Source organism: Oncorhynchus mykiss, chromosome 7, assembly GCF_013265735.2.
Source record: "Oncorhynchus mykiss isolate Arlee chromosome 7, USDA_OmykA_1.1, whole genome shotgun sequence".
In the NCBI taxonomy this organism is placed as follows: Eukaryota; Metazoa; Chordata; class Actinopteri; order Salmoniformes; family Salmonidae; genus Oncorhynchus; species Oncorhynchus mykiss.
In genome coordinates, this window is record NC_048571.1 from 8,033,435 (window position 1) to 8,056,385 (window position 22,951).

Below are 22,951 nucleotides of genomic sequence, written 5' to 3' on the forward strand. Positions count from 1 at the left end.
TTATGAGATTAGGAAGAGACCTTTAGAAAGCCCCAGAACCAGATCTTTGAGTTTAGAGAAGAGATGTTTAAAATCCAGTCCACGAGGAACAGGCCACAGCCTCTGCGTCTCTCTCTTCCACTGGTAGTTGATTAATTGGTTGGTTTTATTTGTCAGTTAAAAACGTATACACACAGTACATGTATATATTTTTAAACGTGGTTGGAATAACACAATTCATTCAGATACTTATTTCCATTGAGGTCCCATTGATGAGTGTCCTAAGCAGACAGTCAGTCACTGTCACTGAGCGTCTGACATAGAGCACAAGTAGACTAAGTCACACTCAAATGTTGTTAGAGAAAGTGGCCCTCAGAGGACTGTGGTCAAATACTCCTGCAGTAGAGGGAAGCCATCCTCAGAGGACTGTGGTCAAATACTCCTGCAGTAGAGGGAAGCCATCATCAGAGGACTGTGGTCAAATACTCCTGCAGTAGAGGGAAGCCATCCTCAGAGGACTGTGGTCAAATACTCCTGCAGTAGAGGGAAGCCATCATCAGAGGACTGTGGTCAAATACTCCTGCAGTAGAGGGAAGCCATCCTCAGAGGACTGTGGTCAAATACTCCTGCAGTAGAGGGAAGCCATCATCAGAGGACTGTGGTCAAATACTCCTGCAGTAGAGGGAAGCCATCCTCAGAGGACTGTGGTCAAATACTCCTGCAGTAGAGGGAAGCCATCATCAGAGGACTGTGGTCAAATACTCCTGCAGTAGAGGGAAGCCATCCTCAGAGGACTGTGGTCAAATACTCCTGCATTAGATGGAAGCCATTTTTAGACAGGTGGAGGATGACTTGGAAGTTGAGTTCTTGTGAGTGAGGGAAGCTATGTTCCCTATGAGGGTCTGCAAGTGCTAATGGGTTGGCCTTATTCTGATATGCTCCATTCATACTGTATTTCTCAGGTCCTCAGAACCTGTGCAGAATGCCCATCTTTCCAAGATGCAGTATCCTCCCAGCTCCAGGACCAAGGCTCAAGGGGACGATCCCAACCCAGACCTGATGCAGAGTTACCTGGACTACATGATCGTGGATCCCCCCAAGGCCTCCCAGTCCCTCCACATGCAAACTCTGGACCCTTACACCTACCGCCAGGTGGGAATGGACACACACACACACATACACACACACATATATACACACACACACATATATATACACACACACACACACACATATACACACACACACACATATATACATACACACACACACACACACACACATATATACACACACACACACATCTACAGTGTATTTATATCATACGACTCATGGTTATATGGTATCTATCTACTGTATATACATTCATACACACAACTACTATTACCACATACAGTTCATGTGTGTAAGAATGTATATACAGTACATAGATACTATATAACTGAGTCGTATGATATAAATACACTGTAGATAAATACCATATAATACCCCACAAGACATGCCACGAGGTCTCTTCACAGTCCCCAAGTCCAGAACAGACTATGGGAGGTGCACAGAACTACATGGGGCGGCAGGTAGCCTGGTGATTAGAAAGTTGGGCCAGTAACCGAAAGGTTTCTGGGTTGAATCCTAGAGCTGACAAGGTAAAAATCTGTCATTCTGCCCCTGAACAAGGCAGTTAACCCACTGTTCCCCGGTAGGCTGTCATTGTAAATAAGAATTTGTTCTTAACTGACTTGCCTCGTTAAATAAAGGTCACATTTGAATTAAAAAATAAATAAAAATGCATAGAGCCATGGAACTCTATTCCACATCAGGTAACTGATGCAAACAGTAAAGTTAGATTTTAAAAACAGGTAAAAATACACCTTATGGAACAGCAGGGACTGTGAAGCAACACACACATAGACACAGACACATGCATACACATATGATAACATAAGCACTATACACACATGTTCACATGGATTTAGTACTGTATTGTAGTTGTAGAGTAGGGGCCAGAGGGCACACAGTGGGTTGTGATCTGTCAATGTATTGTAATGTTTTTAAAATTGTATAAACTGCCTTCATTCTGCTGGACCCCGGGAAGTTAATGGGGATCCATAATAAATACAGGAGATTGTATCAATTCCTTTTCCCAGAGGGCATCTCTGTGTCTGTTTATGGGTTTATTAAGCAGCAGTATGGTTACCAGGACGACGAGGAGCGCTCTCTTAACTCTCTGGAGGGTGGTGGTTTCCCCCGCCCTTCTTCTCACGCCGGGGGTAAAGGGTCCCGCCCCCAGGACCGAGACCGCCAGGTGCTCCAGGACCTGGTCTCCCTGTACCTCTCCTCCCCCGCCCAGCCGGCCTCCCGCCACCGTGGGGCAGCAACACCGATCTCTACCTCTCCCTTGTACCAGGACCTGGACTTCCCTCTGGACTACGCAGAGGACTACGTTTCCCAGCAGGACGTGGAGGTCCGCAAGCAGCAGCAGCAGCTGGATCAGACGCAGAGCAACGCTCAGAAGGACTACGGATCGCTGGCTGGATTGGATGGTGAGTGTGTGGCAGTCAGTGTGTGGCAGTCAGTGTGTGGCAGTCAGTGTGTGGCAGTCAGTGTGTGGCAGTCAGTGTGTGGCAGTCAGTGTGACTGGAGCGGAATCAATGGAATAGTATCAAAGATACATCAAATGCATGGTTTCCATGGTTTCCATGTCTGATGCCATTCCATTCACTCTGTTCCAGCCATTATTATGAACAGTTCTCTCTTCAGCAGCCTCCGGTGGGTGGGTGGGTGGGTGGGTGGGTCACATGATAATATATCACATTGGGCCTCCCCACCACAGGCCACACCAACCCTGCACAATTGCTGTAACCACACACCTCCAGAACCCAATCGACCCATTCAAAGCTTTAAATAACTCTAGCTTTGCAGGCCTGCAACTCTCTTGTAGTCCAATATTTACTGACAGTGAGCTGTGAAAATATAACACTGTGCAGACATGCATGCAACATTCTGAATACAGTGGAATTCACTATTCGATGCAGGACTGATCCCCTCTATAAAAACGTCTTTTACAGTCTAAATGTAATTTGAATTGGAAAATTCTTCAATGGAAAATTCTCTTAACATTAATGAATAACTTAAAATAAATATAACTTAAATATACATTAACCTCTTCAATTAAAATAAATTAACATTAACATCTATAGAATGATATAACAAATAAAATCAGCAGCAGATTTTTGAACTAAGTATACATACCAACTAGAACATAAGCAGCTGTAAAAGTAGAAATGGGAATGAAATGGAAAGGCCTGATGGTGGCGCTAGAGGAAAGGTCAAGAGGTCACCAAATCAATAGGTTTATTCCACTTGGGGTCTTGATTGTACTCAACACATTTTATGGCAATCCAGCCCTTACATTTAGATCTTGGTCTCAGTCTGTTCTCAGTCTTGTTCTCAGCCTGTGGGCGTCATATGTGTAGTGATCCAATATCCATAGCCATGTCATTTAACAGTTATCACTGGCCCTTGCTCAGCCTTACCCACCAAGAGCCCAGCGCCAGGCCTTCTTGCTAGCAAAGTCACTGATCAAGTCTTTGAAGTCCAGCTTTCTAGCTAACTGACTTTCAATGGACAGCATGGCAAGACTGCAAAGCCTGTCCTGGGACATAGTGGACCTCAAATAGTTGTTTATCAGTTTTAGCTTACTGAAAGCTCTCTTGCCACCAGAAATATACGTAAAGCAATGCCCACGTCTCCAAAAATGCTTTACAAGCTGCATCTTACAAATTGTGTTCAGGAGACCAAGGGGACAAATTAGGAGGGAAAGTGTCAGCATATACAGTGTTCAGGAGACCAAGGGGACATGTTATGGGGGGAAGTGGCAGCATATACAGTGTTCAAGAGACCAAGGGGACAAGTTAGGAGGGAAAGTGGCAGCATATACAGTGTTCAGGAGACCAAGGGGACAAGTTAGGAGGGAAAGTGGCAGCATATACAGTGTTCAGGAGACCAAGGGGACATGTTATGGGGGGAAGTGGCAGCATATACAGTGTTCAAGTGACCAAGGGGACAAGTTAGGAGGGAAAGTGGCAGCATATACAGTGTTCAGGAGACCAAGGGGACATGTTAGAGGGGAAAGTGGCAGCATATACAGTGTTCAGGTGTCAGGAGACCAAGGGGACATGTTAGGGGGGACAGTGTCAGCATATGCAGTGTTCAGGTGTCAGGAGACCAAGGGGACATGTTAGGGGGGAAGTGGCAGCATATACAGTGTTCAGGTGTCAGGAGACCAAGGGGACATGTTAGGAGGGGAAGTGGCAGCATATACAGTGTTCAGGAGACCAAGGGGACATGTTAGGGGGGAAGTGGCAGCATATACAGTGTTCAGGTGTCAGGAGACCAAGGGGACATGTTAGGAGGGGAAGTGGCAGCATATACAGTGTTCAGGAGACCAAGGGGACATGTTAGGGGGGAAGTGGCAGCATATACAGTGTTCAGGTGTCAGGAGACCAAGGGGACATGTTAGGAGGGGAAGTGGCAGCATATACAGTGTTCAGGAGACCAAGGGGACATGTTAGGGGGGAAGTGGCAGCATATACAGTGTTCAGGTGTCAGGAGACCAATGGGACATGTTAGGGGGGACAGTGTCAGCATATACAGTGTTCAGGTGTCAGGAGACCAAGGGGACATGTTAGGGGGGAAAGTGGCAGCATATACAGTGTTCAGGAGACCAAGGGGACATGTTAGGGGGGAAGTGGCAGCATATACAGTGTTCAGGAGACCAAGGGGACATGTTAGGGGGGAAAGTGGCAGCATATACAGTGTTCAGGTGTCAGGAGACCAAGGGGACATGTTAGGGGGGAAGTGGCAGCATATACAGTGTTCAGGAGACCAAGGGGACATGTTAGGGGGGAAAGTGGCAGCATATACAGTGTTCAGGAGACCAAGGGGACATGTTAGAGGGGTAAGTGGCAGCATATACAGTGTTCAGGAGACCAAGGGGACATGTTAGGGGGGAAGTGGCAGCATATACTGTACAGTGTTCAGGTGTCTGTCTTCATGTTGAAACTCAGGTGTCAGAACTCTGGAATACGTCGTGATCAGTGGTTGGCACACAGAAGGGACTTTACCCTCACTAATCTGACCACCTTTCAGAACAGCAGAAAATTATTCTACAATGTTTTGCAGTGGTGTGGAACCTCGTGTTCAAGTCACTTATGATGTTGTCCATAGCAGTAAAAAAACACAGTGTCCCGAAACACTGTTGCTGCGCTGTCCTGAGTTGTCTCCTCTTCAGAGGTCTCATCATGGAGTCTCTTCCTTTTCCTCTGGCGGCTGTGTTTCTTGCTAAATTGAGGTGCAACATCCATTTGCGTAGCAATCAGTGTTGCCTCAGACAGGAGAGACTCTCATCCATCTCTAAGAGACTGTGTCTCTTTCTATAACACTCTGATATTGGCTGTCTTCTGTGTCAAGTGAGATTTTTCCTGACTGGAGAATCACATTCCTGTCCTCAATGCATTTCAGTACCTGCAATTATGCCAACTGACATGTCATTCAACACAATGCTGCTCACCTCCTTCAGTTGGGAGTAGGGCTGGTTCAGGGCTATGGGGATGAGGAGACAGGACTGGTTCAGGCGTATGGGGATGGGGAGACAGGGCTGGTTCATGGGTATGGGGATGGGGAGACAGGGCTGGTTCAGGGCTTTGGGGATGGTGAGACAGGGCTGGTTCAGGGGTATGGGGATGGGGAGACAGGGCTGGTTCAGGGGTATGGGGAGACAGGGCTGGTTCAGGGGTATGGGGATGGGGAGACAGGACTGGTTCAGGGCTATGGGGATGGGGAGACAGGGCTGGTTTAGGGGGATGGGGATGGGGAGACAGGGCTGGTTCAGGGGTATGGGGATGGGGAGACAGGGCTGGTTCAGGGCTATGGGGATGGGGAGACAGGGCTGGTTCAGGGCTATGGGGATGGGGAGACAGGGCTGGTTCAGGGGTATGGGGATGAGGAGACAGGGTTGGTTCAGGGGTATGGGGATGAGGAGACAGGGCTGGTTCAGGGGTATGGGGATGAGGAGACAGGGCTGGTTCATGGGTATGGGGATGAGGAGACAGGGCTGGTTCATGGGTATGGGGATGGGGAGACAGGGCTGGTTCAGGGCTATGGGGATGGGGAGACAGGGCTGGTTCAGGGGTATGGGGATGAGGAGACAGGGCTGGTTCATGGGTATGGGGATGGGGAGACAGGGCTGGTTCAGGGCTATGGGGATGGGGAGACAGGGCTGGTTCAGGCGTATGGGGATGAGGAGACAGGGCTGGTTCATGGGTATGGGGATGGGGAGACAGGGCTGGTTCAGGCGTATGGGGATGAGGAGACAGGGCTGGTTCATGGGTATGGGGATGGGGAGACAGGGCTGGTTCAGGGCTATGGGGATGGGGAGACAGGGCTGGTTCAGGGGTATGGGGATGGGGAGACAGGGCTGGTTCAGGGCTTTGGGGATGGTGAGACAGGGCTGGTTCAGGGGTATGGGGATGGGGAGACAGAGCTATGGGGATGGGGAGGCAGGGCTGGTTCAGGGGGGTGGGGATGGGGAGACGGGGCTGGTTCAGGGGGGTGGGGATGGGGAGACGGGGCTGGTTCAGGGGGGTGGGGATGGGGAGACAGGGCTGGTTCAGGGGTATGGGGAGACAGGGCTGGTTCAGGGCTATGGGGATGGGGAGACAGGGCTGGTTCAGGGGGATGGGGATGGTGAGACAGGGCTGGTTCAGGGCTATGGGGATGGGGAGACAGGACTGGTTCAGGGCTATGGGGAGACAGGGCTGGTTCAGGGGTATGGGGATGGGGAGACAGAGCTATGGGGATGGGGAGACGGGGCTGGTTCAGGGGGGTGGGGATGGGGAGACGGGGCTGGTTCAGGGGGGTGGGGATGGGGAGACGGGGCTGGTTCAGGGGGGTGGGGATGGGGAGACAGGGCTGGTTCAGGGGGGTGGGGATGGGGAGACGGGGCTGGTTCAGGGGGGTGGGGATGGGGAGACAGGACTGGTTCAGGGCTATGGGGATGGGGAGGCAGGGCTGGTTCAGGAGGGTGGGGATGGGGAGACAGGGCTGGTTCAGGGGGGTGGGGATGGGGAGACGGGGCTGGTTCAGGGGGGTGGGGGTGGGGAGACAGGGCTATGGGGATGGGGAGACAGGGCTGGTTCAGGGGGGTGGGGATGGGGAGACAGGGCTGGTTCAGGGGGGTGGGGATGGGGAGACAGGGCTGGTTCAGGGCTATGGGGATGGGGAGACAGGGCTGGTTCAGGGGTATGGGGATGAGGAGACAGGGCTGGTTCAGGGCTATGGGGATGAGGAGACAGGGCTGGTTCAGGGCTATGGGGATGAGGAGACAGGGCTGGTTCAGGGCTATGGGGATGAGGAGACAGGGCTGGTTCAGGGGTATGGGGATGGGGAGACAGGGCTGGTTCAGGGGTATGGGGATGGGGAGACAGGGCTATGGGGATGGGGAGACAGGGCTGGTTCAGGGGTATGGGGATGGGGAGACAGGGCTGGTTCAGGGGTATGGGGATGGGGAGACAGGGCTGGTTTAGGGGTATGGGGATGGTGAGACAGGGCTGGTTCAGGGGTATGGGGATGGGGAGACAGGGCTATGGGGATGGGGAGACAGGGCTGGTTCAGGGGTATGGGGATGGTGAGACAGGGCTGGTTCAGGGATATGGGGATGGGGAGACAGGGCTATGGGGATGAGGAGACAGGGCTGGTTCAGGGCTATGGGGATGAGGAGACAGGGCTGGTGAGTCTGAAGCTGTGACTGTTGGGTCTGGCACCAGGCAGGGACAGGGACAACTGATTTAGTATGAACAGTTTGCTAAAAGTTTGCCTGCATTGATTAAATGTCGGCTAAAAAAGGAGTGAAATGTAACCCCTAACCCAGACCCTAACCCTGACCCCTAACCCTGACCCTAACCCTGACCCTAACCCCTAACCCTGACCCCTAACCCTGACCCTAACCCTGACCCTAACCCTATGTAAACACTCAGAATGTTATGTGAAGATAACATTAAGTAACTAATGTTAGGGGAGCAAAAGTAGCTTATTTCACTAAGGACGAAGCTAACAGGCTCATTTCCACCAGTCACGGACGACACCCACCTTCCTTTGTGAATCATCGGGTGACATACTGTCGCCCTTTTCTCTCTCCTGTCCTCCTTTTCTCTCTCCTGTCCTTCTTTTCTCTCTCCTGTCCTTCTTTTCTCTCTCCTGTCCTCCTTTTCTCTCTCCTGTCCTCCTTTTCTCTCTCCTGTCCTCCTTTTCTCTCTCCTGTCCTCCTTTTCTCTCTCCTGTCCTCCTTTTCTCTCTCCTGTCCTTCTTTTAGTTTTTGGAAGCCAGGTTTTTCTTTAGGAAACTGAGACATGATGCTCCACCGGCACTCGTCACTCACAATTCACTGCTAGCAAGTACCTGTCGCGCTTGGTTTCAAATCAAATTGTATTATTTTATGCGAATAGTCTGGGTAGCCATTAAACTAGATGTTCAGAGTCTTATGGCTTGGAGGTAGAAGCTGTTTAGAAGCCTCTTGGTCCTAGACTTGGTACTCAGGTAACGCTTGCCGTGTGGTAGCAGAGAGAACAGTCTATGACTAGGGTGGCTGGAGTCTTTGACCATTTTTAGGGCCTTCCTCTGACACCGCCTGGTATAGAGGTCCTGGATGGCAGGAAGCTTGGCCCCAGTGATGTAATGGGCCGTTCGCACTACCCTCTGTAGTGCCTTGTGAATTTTGACCTGTCTAAAGGTCCTGGGGGCAGGATCAAACCATTTCATGTAAATAGAGGGGGGTTGGGCAATACAGAGGCTCTCTGGATGTTTACTTTTTGCCAAAAACAAAAAGTTTATTAGTACAATGTAAATAAAATATTATATTAATGATGATAGGTTAATCATTTAATATATGTTTTTTTACCTAATGTTGTAATATTGTTTTAGGGCCCCTGTCAGTCACAGGCCATTAGAATCGTCCTAACCCCCCCGGCTCCCCTGTCTATATGATTATTTTTTTTTATGTTCTTGCCTGCTGTAGCTGAGACACTGAATGCCTAATGTCTGGCCTGCCTGTACTTTTTTCATCACCTGCCTGTTGACCTCTCACCTCTAACTCTGTGTGACCCTGTCTGTTTGTTCAGATGACTCCCTGCAGAAAGTGTCTCTGCTCCTGGACCACTATGGCATCGATATGAAGGACTTAACCCCTCCACAGCTGGCCAACCTGCCTGCAGCACTGAAACAGCTGCAGATGGAGAGTGCTACTGACTTGGGCACCGACACAGCAGGTGTGTCAGAGCGCAGGCATGCAGCTGAACCCTGTCAGAGCACTACACTACGGGTCAAAGGTTTTAGAACACCTACCCATTCAAGGGTTTTTCTTTATTTTTACTATTTTCTACATTATAGAATAATAATGAAGACATCAAAATTATGAAATAACACATATGGAGTCATGTAGTAACCAAAAAAAAGTGTTAAACAAAACTAAATATATTTTATATTTGAGATTCTTCAAATAGCCACCCTTTGCCTTGATGACAGATTTGTACACTCTTGGAATTCTCTCAACCAGCGTCACCTGGAATCCTTTTCCAACAGTCTTGAAGGAGTTCCCACACATATTGAACACTTGTTGGCTACTTTTCCTTCACTCTGAGGTCCGACTCATCCCAAACCATCTCAATTTGGTTGAGGTCGGGGATTGTGGAGGCCAGGTCATCTGATGCAAAGTGTGTCGGGTCATTGTCCTGTTGAAAAACAAATGATAGTCCCACCAGATGGGATCAAATAAAATTGTATTGGTCACATACACATGGTTAACAGATGTTAATGCGAGTGTAGCGAAATGCTTGTGCTTCTAGTTCCGACAGCGCAGTAATATCTAACAAGAAATCTAACAATTCCCCAACAACTACCTAATACACACAAATCTAAAGGGGTGAATGAGAATATGTACATATAAGTATATGGTTGAGCGATGGCCAAGCGGCATAGGCAAGGTGCAATAGATGGTATAAGATACAGTATATACATATGAGATGAGTAATGTAAGATATGTAAACATTATTAAAGTGACATTACTTAAAGTGGCATTGTTTAAAGTGACAAGTGATCCATTTATTAAAGTGGCCAGTGATTGGGTCTCAATGTAGGCAGCAGCCTCTCTGAGTTAGTGGTGGCTGTTTAACAGTCTGATGGCCTTGAGATAGAAGCTGTTTTTCAGTCTCTCGGTCCCAGCTTTGATGCACCTGTACTGACCTCGCCTTCTGGATGATAGCGGTGTAGACAGGCAGTGGCTCGGGTGGTTGTTGTCCTTGATGATCTGTTTGGCCTTCCTGTGACATCGGGTGCTGTAGGTGTCCTGGAGGACAGGTTGTGTAACGCATCAAATGGCGTATCCCTGCAGAATGCTGTGGTAGCCATGCTGGTTAAGTGTGCCTGGAATTCTAAATAAATCACAGACAGTGTCACCAGCAACGCACCACCACACCTCCTCCTCTGTGCTTCACGGTGGGAAATACACATGCAGAGATCATCCGTTCACCCCCCACCACGTCTCATAAAGACACGGCGGTTGGAACCAAAAATCTCCAATTTGGACTCCAGACCAAAGGACAGATTTCCACCGGTCTAATGTCCATTGCTCATGTTTCTTGGCCCAAGCAAGTCTCTTCTTATTATTGGTGTCCTTTAGTAGTGGTTTCTTTGCAGCAATCTGACCATGAAGGGCTTATTCATGCGGTCTCCCCTGAACAGTTGATGTTGAGCTGTGTTTGTTACTTGAACTCTGTGAAGAATTTATTTGGGCTGCTATTTCTGAGGCTGGTAACTCTAATGAACTTAACCTCTGCAGCAGAGGGAACTCTGGGTCTTCCTTTCCTGTAGCGGTCCTCGTGAGAGCCAGTTTCATCACAGCAGAGGTAACTCTGGGTCTTCCTTTCCTGTAGCGGTCCTCGTGAGAGCCAGTTTCATCACAGCAGAGGTAACTCTGGGTCTTCCTTTCCTGTAGCGGTCCTCGTGAGAGCCAGTTTCATCACAGCAGAGGTAACTCTGGGTCTTCCTTTCCTGTAGCGGTCCTCGTGAGAGTCAGTTTCATCATAGGGATTGATGGTTTTTGTGACTGCACTTGAAACTTTGAAAGTTCTTGAAATGTTCCGCATTGACTGACCTTCATGTCTTAAAGTAATGATGGACTGTCGTTTCTCTTTGCTTATTTGATCTGTTCTTGTCATAATATGGACTTGGTCTTTTACCAAATAGGGCTATCTTCTGTATCCCCCACCTCCACCTCCCACACCTTGTCACAACACAACTGTTGTGTTGTCTTTGTCTCAAGTGCATTTAGAAGGAAAGAAATTCCACAAATTAACGTTTAAGAAGGCCCACCTGTTAATTGAAATGCATTCCAGGCGATTACCTCATGAAGCTGGTTGAGAGAATGCCAAGAGTGTGCAAAGCTGTCATCAAGGCGGCTATTTGAAGAATCTGATTTGTTTAACACTTTTTTGGGTTACTAGATGATGTGTTATTTTATAGTTTTGATGTCTTCAGTATTATTCTACAATGTAGAAAATAGTAAAAAATAAAGAAAAACCTTTGTGTTCTAAAACTTTTTTATTTTTAATTTTACCCCTTTTTCTCCCCAATTTCATGGTATCCAATTGTTTTAGTAGCTACTATCTTGTCTCATCGCTACAACTCCCGTACGGGCTCGGGAGAGATGAAGGTTGAAAGTCACGCGTCCTCCGATACACATTAAATGAGATACCGTGATATAATTAAGGAAATCAAGTTGTGAACCACAACACGCTGCAGGAATACCTGCAGTATCTTTATACAAAAGGGCATGACCCAATAATGAGACTGAAAAATGTGACATTTTGCGGTGGGATTATACTGTGACAATTACAGATACTGAAACAATTATTATCTGTGTGTCAGATAATGAGAATCTGTGTTCTTTGCTTTTCAGACAAATACCGGAACAGTGCTGCCCCACGTAAGAAGGTAAGTTGAGATAAAACAGTAAAACTCTAGAAATTCAATTATTGCTCTTGGGTTTATAAGTGTTGTTTATTTAATGATATGAAATGTTTTTTTATACAATGTTAATAGCATTTACAGTAAATGTAGAATGGCAATAATTAGGCTTTCTGGTTGTTGTTGTTGCATCTACCAAACAGTAGGTGGCAGAACTTCCCCAATCTGAGGAAATCAGTGGTCTATTTGACATATCCTGGAGTAATATTCAAATGAAACATGTATTTATTAAATCCTACTATAACGGATGTTAAGGTGTTTGGTGCCTCCTCCTGTTCCTCATCAGATCACTGAAGGGGCCATGACACACAAGGTGGACAAATCTCCCGTGCTAGGTGCCCCCACCTCCCTTCCTGCCCCGCCCCCCACCATGGGGGCCCCTCCTGCCACAGAGGGAGCCAGTGTAAAGGAGCCAGGGGCCCCGGTGGAAACAGAGACGCAGGGGAAGAAAGAACCACCAGGAGGGACCACACATGTGAAGGAGGAATACGGCTACATCGTCACCAACCAAAGGTCTTCTAAGCCTAATGTTCATAAACACAGAATGTTGGTGTAGGAGCGTATATCTGTCTGTCTGTCTACGTGTCTGTCTCAGAGTCTTTGACTGTACATGGCGTGTGTATGTAAGCGTGTGTATGTAAGAGTTTGTGTGTGTTTGTGTGTTTGCAGTTGTACTGTATCTGTGTTTGTGATTTTGCTTTTTTCTTCAGTGCTCTGTGTGTATGAGTGTGTATGAGTGTGTCCGTGTGTATGAGTGTGTCCGTGTGTATGAGTGTGTATGAGTGTGTCCGTGTGTATGATTGTGTATGAGTGTGTATGAGTGTGTCCGTGTGTATGAGTGTGTATGAGTGTGTCCGTGTGTATGAGTGTGTATGAGTGTGTCCGTGTGTATGAGTGTGTCCGTGTGTATGAATGCATGTGTATTTCTCCGCAGCCCCCTCAGTCTGTACGACGGGGTGCGTCTGCTGGGGCTCCTGGCTGAGAGGATCCCACTCTCCACTGGCTCTTTCATCAACATCAGGTAGGCTATACTCATAGAGGCCGACTGGTCCAATGAGGAGAGATGACAATTAGCTGGCTGCTAATTGCTAATAAGCAGATGATAATTAGTTGGCTGGTTAAATCTGGCACATTTACAGAAATGTTAATAAATGTGCATCGTCCCGATTGTCAAATAAACATATAAATGTCAAATTAAAGGATCAGGAGATCTCAGTGTAGAGGGGCCATCTCAGTGTAGAGGGGCCATCTCAGTGTAGAGGGGCCATCTCAGTGTAGAGGGGCCATCTCAGGGGCATCTCAATGTAGAGGGGCCATCTCAGGGCCATCTCAGTGTAGAGGGGCCATCTCAGTGTAGAGGGGCCATCTCAGGGGCTTCTCAGTGTAGAGGGGGCCGTCTCGGTGTAGAGGGGGCATCTCAGCTCAGGTACTTCTATGATCAACATCAACATGCTCCATTCCCTCTCCCGGGCCTCTCTGGTGGCACAGTGGTCTCTGTGCCACCAGAGATTCTGGGTTCGAGCCCAGGCTGCGACCGGGAGGCCCATGGGGCGGCGCACAATTGGCCTAGCGTTGTCCGGGTTAGGGAGGGTTTGGCCTGCAGGGATATCCTTGTCTCCTGTGGCGGGCCAGGCGCAGTGCACGCAGACCAGGTCGCCAGGTGTACAGTGTTTCCTCCGACACATTGGTTTGGCTGGCTTCCGGTTTGGATGTGCATTGTGGTTGTGTTTCGGAGGACGCATGACTCTCGACCTTCGCCTCTCACGAGCCCGTACGGGAGTTGCAGCGATGAGACAAGACAGGGGAGAAATTGGGGAGAAAAAAGGGGTTAAAAAAACAAACAAAAAACATGCTCCTCTTCTGCTTGACTGCTGAGCTCAAACTCGGGTGTGGTGGCGAGGTGGAGCTCTCTCTGTGGCCTTTTCTCATTTGGGCAAAAGTCCTAGACCTACAATGCACATCCAAGACCTACACCCTCTCTCCTCCGTCCTCTCTCCTACACCCTGTAGCGCAGTTTTGCACAACTAACTTATTTTTTTATTTTTTTTAATCTCTTTACACATTTATTTTGGGATCCACCCTGTAAACCTCATTAGTATGAAGGACAGTCTCATTTTCCTCCTCGTTGCCTCTCCTCGATCACCTTTGACTTTTTTCAAAAGGAGGTGAGGCAGAATGGAGGAGAGAGGACATATGAGTTGAGGAAATCAGAAATAGAGTAAGGACTAAAAACAGACAAAATATCACTATTGTAAAATGTGTATAATATGTATAAACTGAAGGCCTTAGTGTTATTGTTAATTAGTTTACTCCGATTGGAGGAGGGGTGGTAGGGTTTGTGGGGAATAATAAAGGTATATTCTAAAACAAAAGTGTGTATATGTATGTATGTACAGTTGAAGTCGGAAGTTTACATACCCTTTAGCCAAATACATTTAAATTCAGTTTTTCACAATTCCTCATATGTATTCCTAGTAAACATTCCCTGTCTTAGGTCAGGTAGGATCACAACTTTATTTTAAGAATGTGAAATGTCAGAATAATAGTAGAGAGAATGATTTATTTCAGATTAGATTTTTTTCATCGGTGGGTCACCGGTGGGTCAGAAGTTTACATACAGTCAATTAGTATTTGGTAGCATTGCCTTTGAATTGTTTAACTTGGGTCAAACGTTTCGGGTAGCCTTCCACAAGCTTCACACAATAAGTTGTGTGACAGAGCTGGTGTGTCTTGAGATGTTGCTTCAGTATATTCACAGAATTTTCTTTCCTCATGATGCCATCTACTTTGTGAAGTGCACCAGTCCCTGCTGCAGCAAAGCACTCCCACAACATGATGCTGCCACCCAATGCTTCACGGTCCTCCAAACATAACAATGGTCATTATGGCCAAACAGTTCTATTTTGTTTCATCAGACCAAAGGATATTTCTCCAAAATGTACGATCTTTGTCCCCATGTGCAGTTGCAATCCGTAGTCTGGCTTTTTCCATGGTGGTTTTGGAGCAGTGGCTTCTTCCTTGCTGAGCGGCCTTTCAGGTTATGTTGATATAGCACTCGTTTTACTGTGGATATAGATACTTTTGTACCTGTTTCCTCCAGCATCTTCACAAGGTCCTTTGCTGTTGTTCTGGGATTGATTTGCACTTTTCACACCAAAGTACGCTCATCTCTAGGAGACAGAACAGGTCTCCTTCCTGAGTGGTATGACGGCTGTGTGGTCCTTTGGTGTTTATACTTACGTACTATTGTTTGTACAGATGAATGTGGTACCTTCAGGCGTTTGGAAATTGCTCCCAAGAACGAACCAGACTTGTGGAGGTCTACACATTTTTTTTCTGAGCTCTTGGCTGATTTCTTTTTATTTTCCCATGATGTCAAGCAAAGAGGCACTGAGTTTGAGGGTAGGCCTTGAAATACATCCACAGGTACACCTCCAATTGACTCAAATTATGTTCATTATCCTATAAGAAGCTTCTAAAGCCATGACAATTTTCTGGAATTTTCCAAGCTGTTTAAAGGCACAGTCAACTTAGTGTATGTAAACTTCTGACCCACTGGAATTGTGATACAGTGAATTATAAGTGAAATAATCTGTCTGTAAACAATTGTTGGAAAAATTACTTGTGTCATGCACAAAGTAGATGTCATAACCGACTTGCCAAAACTATAGTTTGTTAACAAGAAACTTGTGGAGTGGTTGAAAACGAGTTTGAATGACTCCAACCTAAGTGTATGTAACTTCAGACTTCAACTGTACTGTATGTATGTATGTATGTATGTATGTATGTGTGTGTGTGTGTGGGGGGGGGGGGGGGGGGGGGGGGTGTATATGTATGTACAGTATATCACAAAAGTGAGTACACCCCTCACATTTTTGTAAATATTTGAGTATATCTTTTCATGTGACAACACTGAAGAAATGACACTTTGCTACAATGTAAAGTAGTGAGTGTACAGCTTGTATAACAGTGTACATTTGGGGCTTATTGACACCTAAAATAAAGGCCTCCCCCACCCCCCAGTCATCCTGCTCCTACCACCATCCCACCACCCCTCTCTCTCCCAGCCCCAGCTATATGAATCAATAGTTTGATGGAATGTTCCTGTCTGTCTCTCTACAGTGTGGTGGGGCCTGCCCTGACATTCCGTGTCCGCCCCAACAGCCAGAACCTGAGTGCTGAAGACGTGGCAGAGAAAGCCGGTAAGTGGACCTGTTACTGGGGTCAGACGGGGTCAAATTGACCCAATGTCCCGCTGCTCTATATAAACCACCAAGACAATATCTACACACACACACACGCACGCACGCACGCACGCGCACACACACACAACTTGGACAGAAATTGAGCTAGGGGTATAAAAGGGATTTTTGAACCACTCTAGTGTTTTTTAAAATATATAATAGCAAGAATATAACTTTTTTGCAAGATGGCAACTATTTTATTTTGTTTCATAATTTACTCAGTTGCAGAGAAGAACTTTCTGGAGTCTGAAACTGCTCTGAAGATCCTGCAGACAGGTGTCGGTGAGGTAAGATTATGCTGCATTTAGTGTGTGTGTGTGCGCGAGAGACGGGGGTCTCTTTGCATTAGAATCTATTGGCATTCATTATCAATATTCTTTGCGTCCTTCTGTGCATTTTCACAGTCAAACTATTTTCCTCTGCCTGAAACACCTAGAATGGCTAAAATCCTTTGACATGACAAACATATTTTGCGGTCGAATGAAACGTGCGCGCTCCCGAAAGACACAAGACTGTCTCTTTAATTCATATTGGTCACGCGCACCACTCCTCTCTTGGTCGTCTCACATCGTCCCTGGGCCTGAGCTAGTAGGTCACACTGCCGCCAAAATTCAATCAAATGATGCGCTATTTTCCACTTTATAAACGCATTATGGAAAGCAAGAGACAGATCTTATTTTATTTTGTGCACTATCAAAGTCAAGTCGTCTTTCTTTCACGGAAGGTGGATGTTGGGTGAGTGTCGCTTATATTTAGCCTACTAATAGGCTATTCATACTTTTGAATGGTAGATTTGTCTAGAGTTATTCTTATTATGGGCCCAAGTCGCGAATTGTATTTCTTATAGGCCTAATTTGATTCTATAATAGTTATATTTAGTTCCACTTCAAATATGTCTACGATTTAGTTGCCATTTGTAAATTGCTTACGCATTAATGTTATCTGTTAGTTTAGACCTTTTCATCAGATTCTGCCGGCATAGCGCACGCACATCTACGAGATGCCCAGCCCGCGTGGTGTGTGTGGGATTGTCGCATGATTCGTTGTCAAATATTATGATTTGGTTTATCTGGTTTATCTATAATCATAATGAAGATTTTAACAACATATTCAAGAACGTACAGCAAATAACACTTAACGAATTGAATCTGTTTGAGGACACGTCTATCAATATTATAATATTTAACGGGACCTATATCTGGTTACTGTAATTAGTGTTGGTGCACTTTGTAACTGTATCTTGTTTGCATTTTGAATAATTTCACATTGGCAATCTCTCCTCTTGAATGATAAGAATTCTGCAATGATGTCCATTAGATTTCTCTTGGAAGTCTGAAATTGTGCATACACACACACACATGTACCAGTGTGTGTAATCTAAGTTTAAAACCCTTTAATTCTAGTTGTCAATTCCATTTTTTTATTTAGTGAAAAAAAATTGTTAAGCCTTATGTTTGCTAACTGTTTGCATCACTCACAATAGTGATGAATGAAGTTGCATATCGCTTTTGGCAACAACAACCTGAGGAAAGACACTTGTGTCAGAAGTCAATGTCTGCAGCAATGGAATGATCTGGAGTCTATCTACTGTACTGATCACGCTACTCTGCTATTGAATCAACCTCTTGGTCTCTCTGTTGTCTTCAATCTAAACTGCAACCTCTTGGTCTCTCTGTTGCCTTAAATCAATCAATCTCTTCCTCCCTCCCTCCCCTCCTATACCCATCCCTCCCTCCCTCCCCTCCTATACCCATCCCTCCCTCCCTCCCCTCCTATACCCTTCCCTCCCTGCCTATACCCTTCCCTCCCTCCCCTCCTATACCCTTCCCTCCCTCCCCTCCCTCCTATACCCATCCCTCTCTTCTTCCCTCCCTCCCCTCCTATACCCATCCCTCCCTCCCCTCCTATACCCATCCTTCCCTCCCCCCCTATACCCATCCCTCCCTACCCTCCCATACCCATCCCTTCCTCCCCTCCCATACCCTTCCCTCCCTCCCATACCCTTCCCTCCCATACCCTTCCCTCCCTCCCCTCCCTACCCTCCCATACCCTTCCCTCCCATACCCTTCCCTCCCTCCCCTCCTATACCCCTCCCTCCCCTCCTATACCCATCCCTCCCTCCCCTCCTATACCCTTCCCTCTCTTCTTCCCTCCCTCCCCTCCTATACCCTTCCCTCCCTCCCCTCCTATACCCTTCCCTCCCTCCCCTCCTATACCCTTCCCTCTCTTCTTCCCTCCCTCCCCTCCTATACCCATCCCTCTCTTCTTCCCTCCCTCTCCTCCTATACCCATCCCTCCCTCCCCTCCTACACCCATCCCTCCCTCCCCTCCTACACCCATCCCTCCCTCCCCTCCTACACCAATCGCCCCCTTCCTCCGTCTCCTCTCCTACACCCACCACTCACCCCTGCATCCCCTGATGTCAGTTAGGTAAATTCACCTCATGTCTAGATCTTAATAGTCATCTCCAGAAACCGGTCATTCGGTTCTTCCCCCTTTCTGTTTTCTTCCCCTTCCCCCCTTTTCTCTCCATCTCTCATCTTCGGGCCCCTTTAGACTATCAGGTGAAGCACCCCCCCCAAATATCTCAGACTATAGCTCCACCTTTCACCCCAATGTCTCAGACTATACCTTCACCCCCTACCCCAATTTCTGACTATAGCTCCACCCCCCCACCCCACCCCAATCCCCCATGTCAGACTATAGCACTCCCCACCCCAATGTCTCAGACTATAGCTCTATCCCCCAACCCCCAAATCCTTCAGCACATTCCTGGGGCCTCTGAAGAGGAAAGAGAGGTCAGGAGGGCAGGAGAGGCAACCGTGGCAACCAGGGAGGAGAAGGAGAGATGAAAGAGAATATATGATTGGGGGTCAGGCTGCAACAGTACTTGTGTTGCATTCAGTGGGGTACAATGTAGAAAAACGTTTTGCAACGTGAATAGCTCTGTTCTGATTTGGACTTTTCACTCTGTTTCAAAACATTTTCACCCTAATGAACACCACCCAGGTTTTCTCTCATCCACTTCCTCAATAATAATAACTTTGATCAATTCTTCTGTTGCAGGACATTAGTGGGGCTCTAAAGAACCAGAGTCTCATCCTTCCACTAAAGGATAAACACTCTTTCAAAAGCTATTTTATTGGCTCATCAGTGAGATATTCAGCTAACAATTGTGTTTTCCTTCCCTCTCTCTCTTTCTGTCTCTGTCACCTCCCCTCTCGACAGAGAACTGATGGGCGGGGCTTACCTCAGGCCACCCGGGTCCGAGATGGCTCCCGTTGGGTGTTCGTGACCTTGGTGGGCGTGGCCTGTGTTGGCGGGATCCTGGTGGCGACAATGACCATCGTCTGCCTGCGTCGCCACACCAACCGCCTGGCGTCTGAGAAGCTAGGCCTGGGCCCAGAGGGAGGCAGCGTTACACACCAGGAGTACCAGGTAGGCACACACACACACACACGTAAGTAGGCCCAGCCGTCAACTGATACCTCACAGCCATGCAGGACCAAGTCAAGTGGGAGTACTGTAGACTATAGACAGACAGCACATTTCTCGATGAGATATGATTGACAAACCAATTTCCCCTCCGGGATCAATAAAGTATTTATCTTACATGGGTTTGTCCAGCCGCTATATCTTAGTTTTCTTATGTCGCCCTCTCTTCACCAATGTCAACAGTGTAATACTCCCTAAAAAGACAACTCACAAACAGTCCAACATGAACACATTCACTCTTCAGTTTTCAACCTGCACAAGGATTCACTAGTCTGAGACATGAGATGTATTGAAAGAGACCTGTGCATGCTGCAGACCCAAACTTCCCAGGACTACCAGTGTGACTGTATCCACGGGACATTGATCCCTGATTTAGTAATACATTGTGTCCGTAGAAAACCCATTGACTGTCATGATCCCCTTCTCCTTCTGTCAGGACCTGTGTCGTCAGCACATGGGATCCAGGGGACTCTTCGAGCGTCAGGAGGGGGCAGGAGCTGCGGGGGGTGGTGGGGGTGCTAGTGGAGGTGGTGGTGGAGGTGGTGGTGGTGGAGGAGGTGGTGGAGGAGGTACGGACACGTCCAGGGTGAGCAGTGTGTCGTCCCAGTTCAGTGATGCGCCCCAGCCCAGCGACGCGCCCCAGCCCAGCCCGAGCTCCCACAGCAGCACCTCTTCCTGGTGCGAGGAACCAGCGCAGACCAACATGGACATCTCCACCGGTCATATGATCCTGGTCAGTGTCACTCTGAACATTTACTCTATGCATTAATTTATTTATTTATTCCTACTCTGCCTCAGATCTCACTACCGCTGTTCTGACTAAACCTGGGTTCAAATAGTATTTGTTTTCCATCAAATACTTTTGCTGCGCTTGATCGAACTTGCCTAACTTCTTTCCGCAGTGGAACCAATGGACTAGTCCCAAAAGTGCAAATCTTACCCACCTGGCACTGCAGGCAGGCTCAATCAAACCCTAAAAATATTTTAAATAAAACAAATACTATTTGAATCCAGGTCTGGTACTGACAATTAAATACACATTAACCATCAGACTCTAGAAGACAGATTCATCCAGTTGAAGGCATTGACAGAGGAAGAGTGTAGTGTATTATCTAAGTAAGAGTCACCCTAGTACTGAGAACCTCCTCTGTCCTCCTAACTCACAGGCTTACATGGAGGACCACCTAAAGAATAAGGACCGTCTGCTGAAGGAGTGGGAGGCCCTGTGTTCCTACCAGGCTGAACCCAGCACCATGTCTGTGGCGCAGAGTGACACCAACCTGAAGAAGAACCGCTGCCCTGACTCTGTGCCCTGTAAGTTCTTCTTCTTCCCCTCATCCTCCTCTTTCTTCTTCTCTCCTTTCTTCCACATCTCCTCCTTGATTTATTTTCCCTTTTGTATTTTCTTGGGTGGTTTTTGTTGAACAGAAAGTGATAGCCTGGGTCCCAGGGCTGTTTGGGCTGTTTTGCTCCTTGTCAATCTCTCACCAAACATTTCATGTCAACCGATCTGAGACCAGGCTAGGAGAGTGGACGGACAGGAAAGTTAGGAGGAGATCTAGTCAAAATGACAGTGGGTCAGATTAAACCCACACAGACTGTATGCTGAGGGTGACCGCCGGCACCACCAGCTAGACCACCCAGGTGGCCTGGCCTCCATGATTCTAGGTTAAACCACCCAGGTGGCCTGGCCTCCATGATTCTAGGTTAAACCACCCAGGTGGCCTGGCCTCCATGATTCTAGATTAAACCACCCAGGTGGCCTGGCATCCATGATTCTAGGTTAAACCACCCAGGTGGCCTGGCATCCATGATTCTAGGTTAAACCACCCAGGTGTCCTGGCATTCATGATTCTAGGTTAAACCACCCAGGTGGCCTGGCCTCCATGATTCTAGGTTAAACCACCCAGGTGGCCTGGCCTCCGTGATTCTAGGTTAAACCACCCAGGTGGCCTGGCCTCCGTGCTTCTAGGTTAAACCACCCAGGTGGCCTGGCCTCCGTGATTCTAGGTTAAACCACCCAGGTGTCCTGGCATTCATGATTCTAGGTTAAACCACCCAGGTGGCCTGGCCTCCATGATTCTAGGTTAAACCACCCAGGTGGCCTGGCATCCGTGATTCTAGGTTAAACCACCCAGGTGGCCTGGCCTCCGTGATTCTAGGTTAAACCACCCAGGTGGCCTGGCCTCCATGATTCTAGGTTAAACCACCCAGGTGGCCTGGCCTCCGTGATTCTAGGTTAAACCACCCAGGCGGCCTTCGTGATTCTAGGTTAAACCACCCAGGTGGCCTGGCCTCCGTGATTCTAGGTTAAACCACCCAGGCGGCCTGGCCTCCATGATTCTAGGTTAAACCACCCAGGCGGCCTTCGTGATTCTAGGTTAAACCACCCAGGCGGCCTCCGTGATTCTAGGTTTTTGTTTTGTGTCTTTGCTCTGCAGATGATCACTCCAGGGTGAAGATGAAAGCGGAGAACAACCCCTCCAGGACGGACTACATCAACGCCAGCACCATAGTAAGAAGTAATCTTGATCCCCGCTGTCACCATGGTACCTGTCTAGTTAACTCAGATCCATACCAGTGAGCAAAATTGGTTGAAAGACATCTTTTTAACGTCTTTGCAACCAAAAATATGTATTTTCAACGTCTTGTACTCATAGGGATAGAACCCCACCTAAAGCCTTCTCTATATATCACTCTGATCTGTATTAGAAAAGGGCCTCGGGGTAGAAGTGCTGATCTAGAATCCATATGATCTGTCATTATGATCTAAAAGACTGATCCTATATCAGGACTCCTACTCTGATACTCTTTCTGAATTATGGCCCTGGTCCCACCTATGGCCTTGTAGCCGTCTCTGACACCAACACTCCATTGATCAAACTGGAACACTAGTTGTGGAATCTCTCCCCTGATGCTTCCCAAATGGTACTCTGTCCCCTACCCGGTGCACTACTTATGACCAGAGTGCTATGTGCCCTGCACAAAAGAAGTGCACTATATAGGGAATAGGGTGCCATTTGGGAAGCAGATCCACTCACCCGCCCCGTAAATGCCACTGGTCAGTGAATGGAGCCGTCGCCACGGCGACCACCAGTGTCCACAGTGTCCTCTATTGTGGATGCCAGGAGGTGACCCATGATGACCTTTCCCCTCTG

General features: G+C 47.8%; 1 protein-coding gene across 2 annotated transcripts in view; it reads left to right on the forward strand.

The window, feature by feature from the left end:
* The window catches only part of LOC110497026 (protein tyrosine phosphatase receptor type N), a 42,403-nt gene that overhangs the window by 15,002 nt on the left and 4,450 nt on the right, over nt 1–22,951 (forward strand). Inside the window, exons 5-16 of one of the 2 annotated variants that reach the window (XM_036982368.1) lie at nt 942–1,131; nt 2,162–2,519; nt 9,153–9,299; nt 11,987–12,021; nt 12,341–12,567; nt 12,989–13,075; nt 16,177–16,256; nt 16,521–16,585; nt 19,527–19,736; nt 20,230–20,526; nt 20,960–21,107; nt 22,235–22,308. In XM_036982368.1, the coding sequence (XP_036838263.1) occupies nt 942–1,131; nt 2,162–2,519; nt 9,153–9,299; nt 11,987–12,021; nt 12,341–12,567; nt 12,989–13,075; nt 16,177–16,256; nt 16,521–16,585; nt 19,527–19,736; nt 20,230–20,526; nt 20,960–21,107; nt 22,235–22,308 (1,918 nt within the window). The remainder of the gene's footprint in view (nt 1–941; nt 1,132–2,161; nt 2,520–9,152; nt 9,300–11,986; nt 12,022–12,340; nt 12,568–12,988; nt 13,076–16,176; nt 16,257–16,520; nt 16,586–19,526; nt 19,737–20,229; nt 20,527–20,959; nt 21,108–22,234; nt 22,309–22,951) is intronic. The other variant, XM_036982369.1, reaches the window with a different exon arrangement.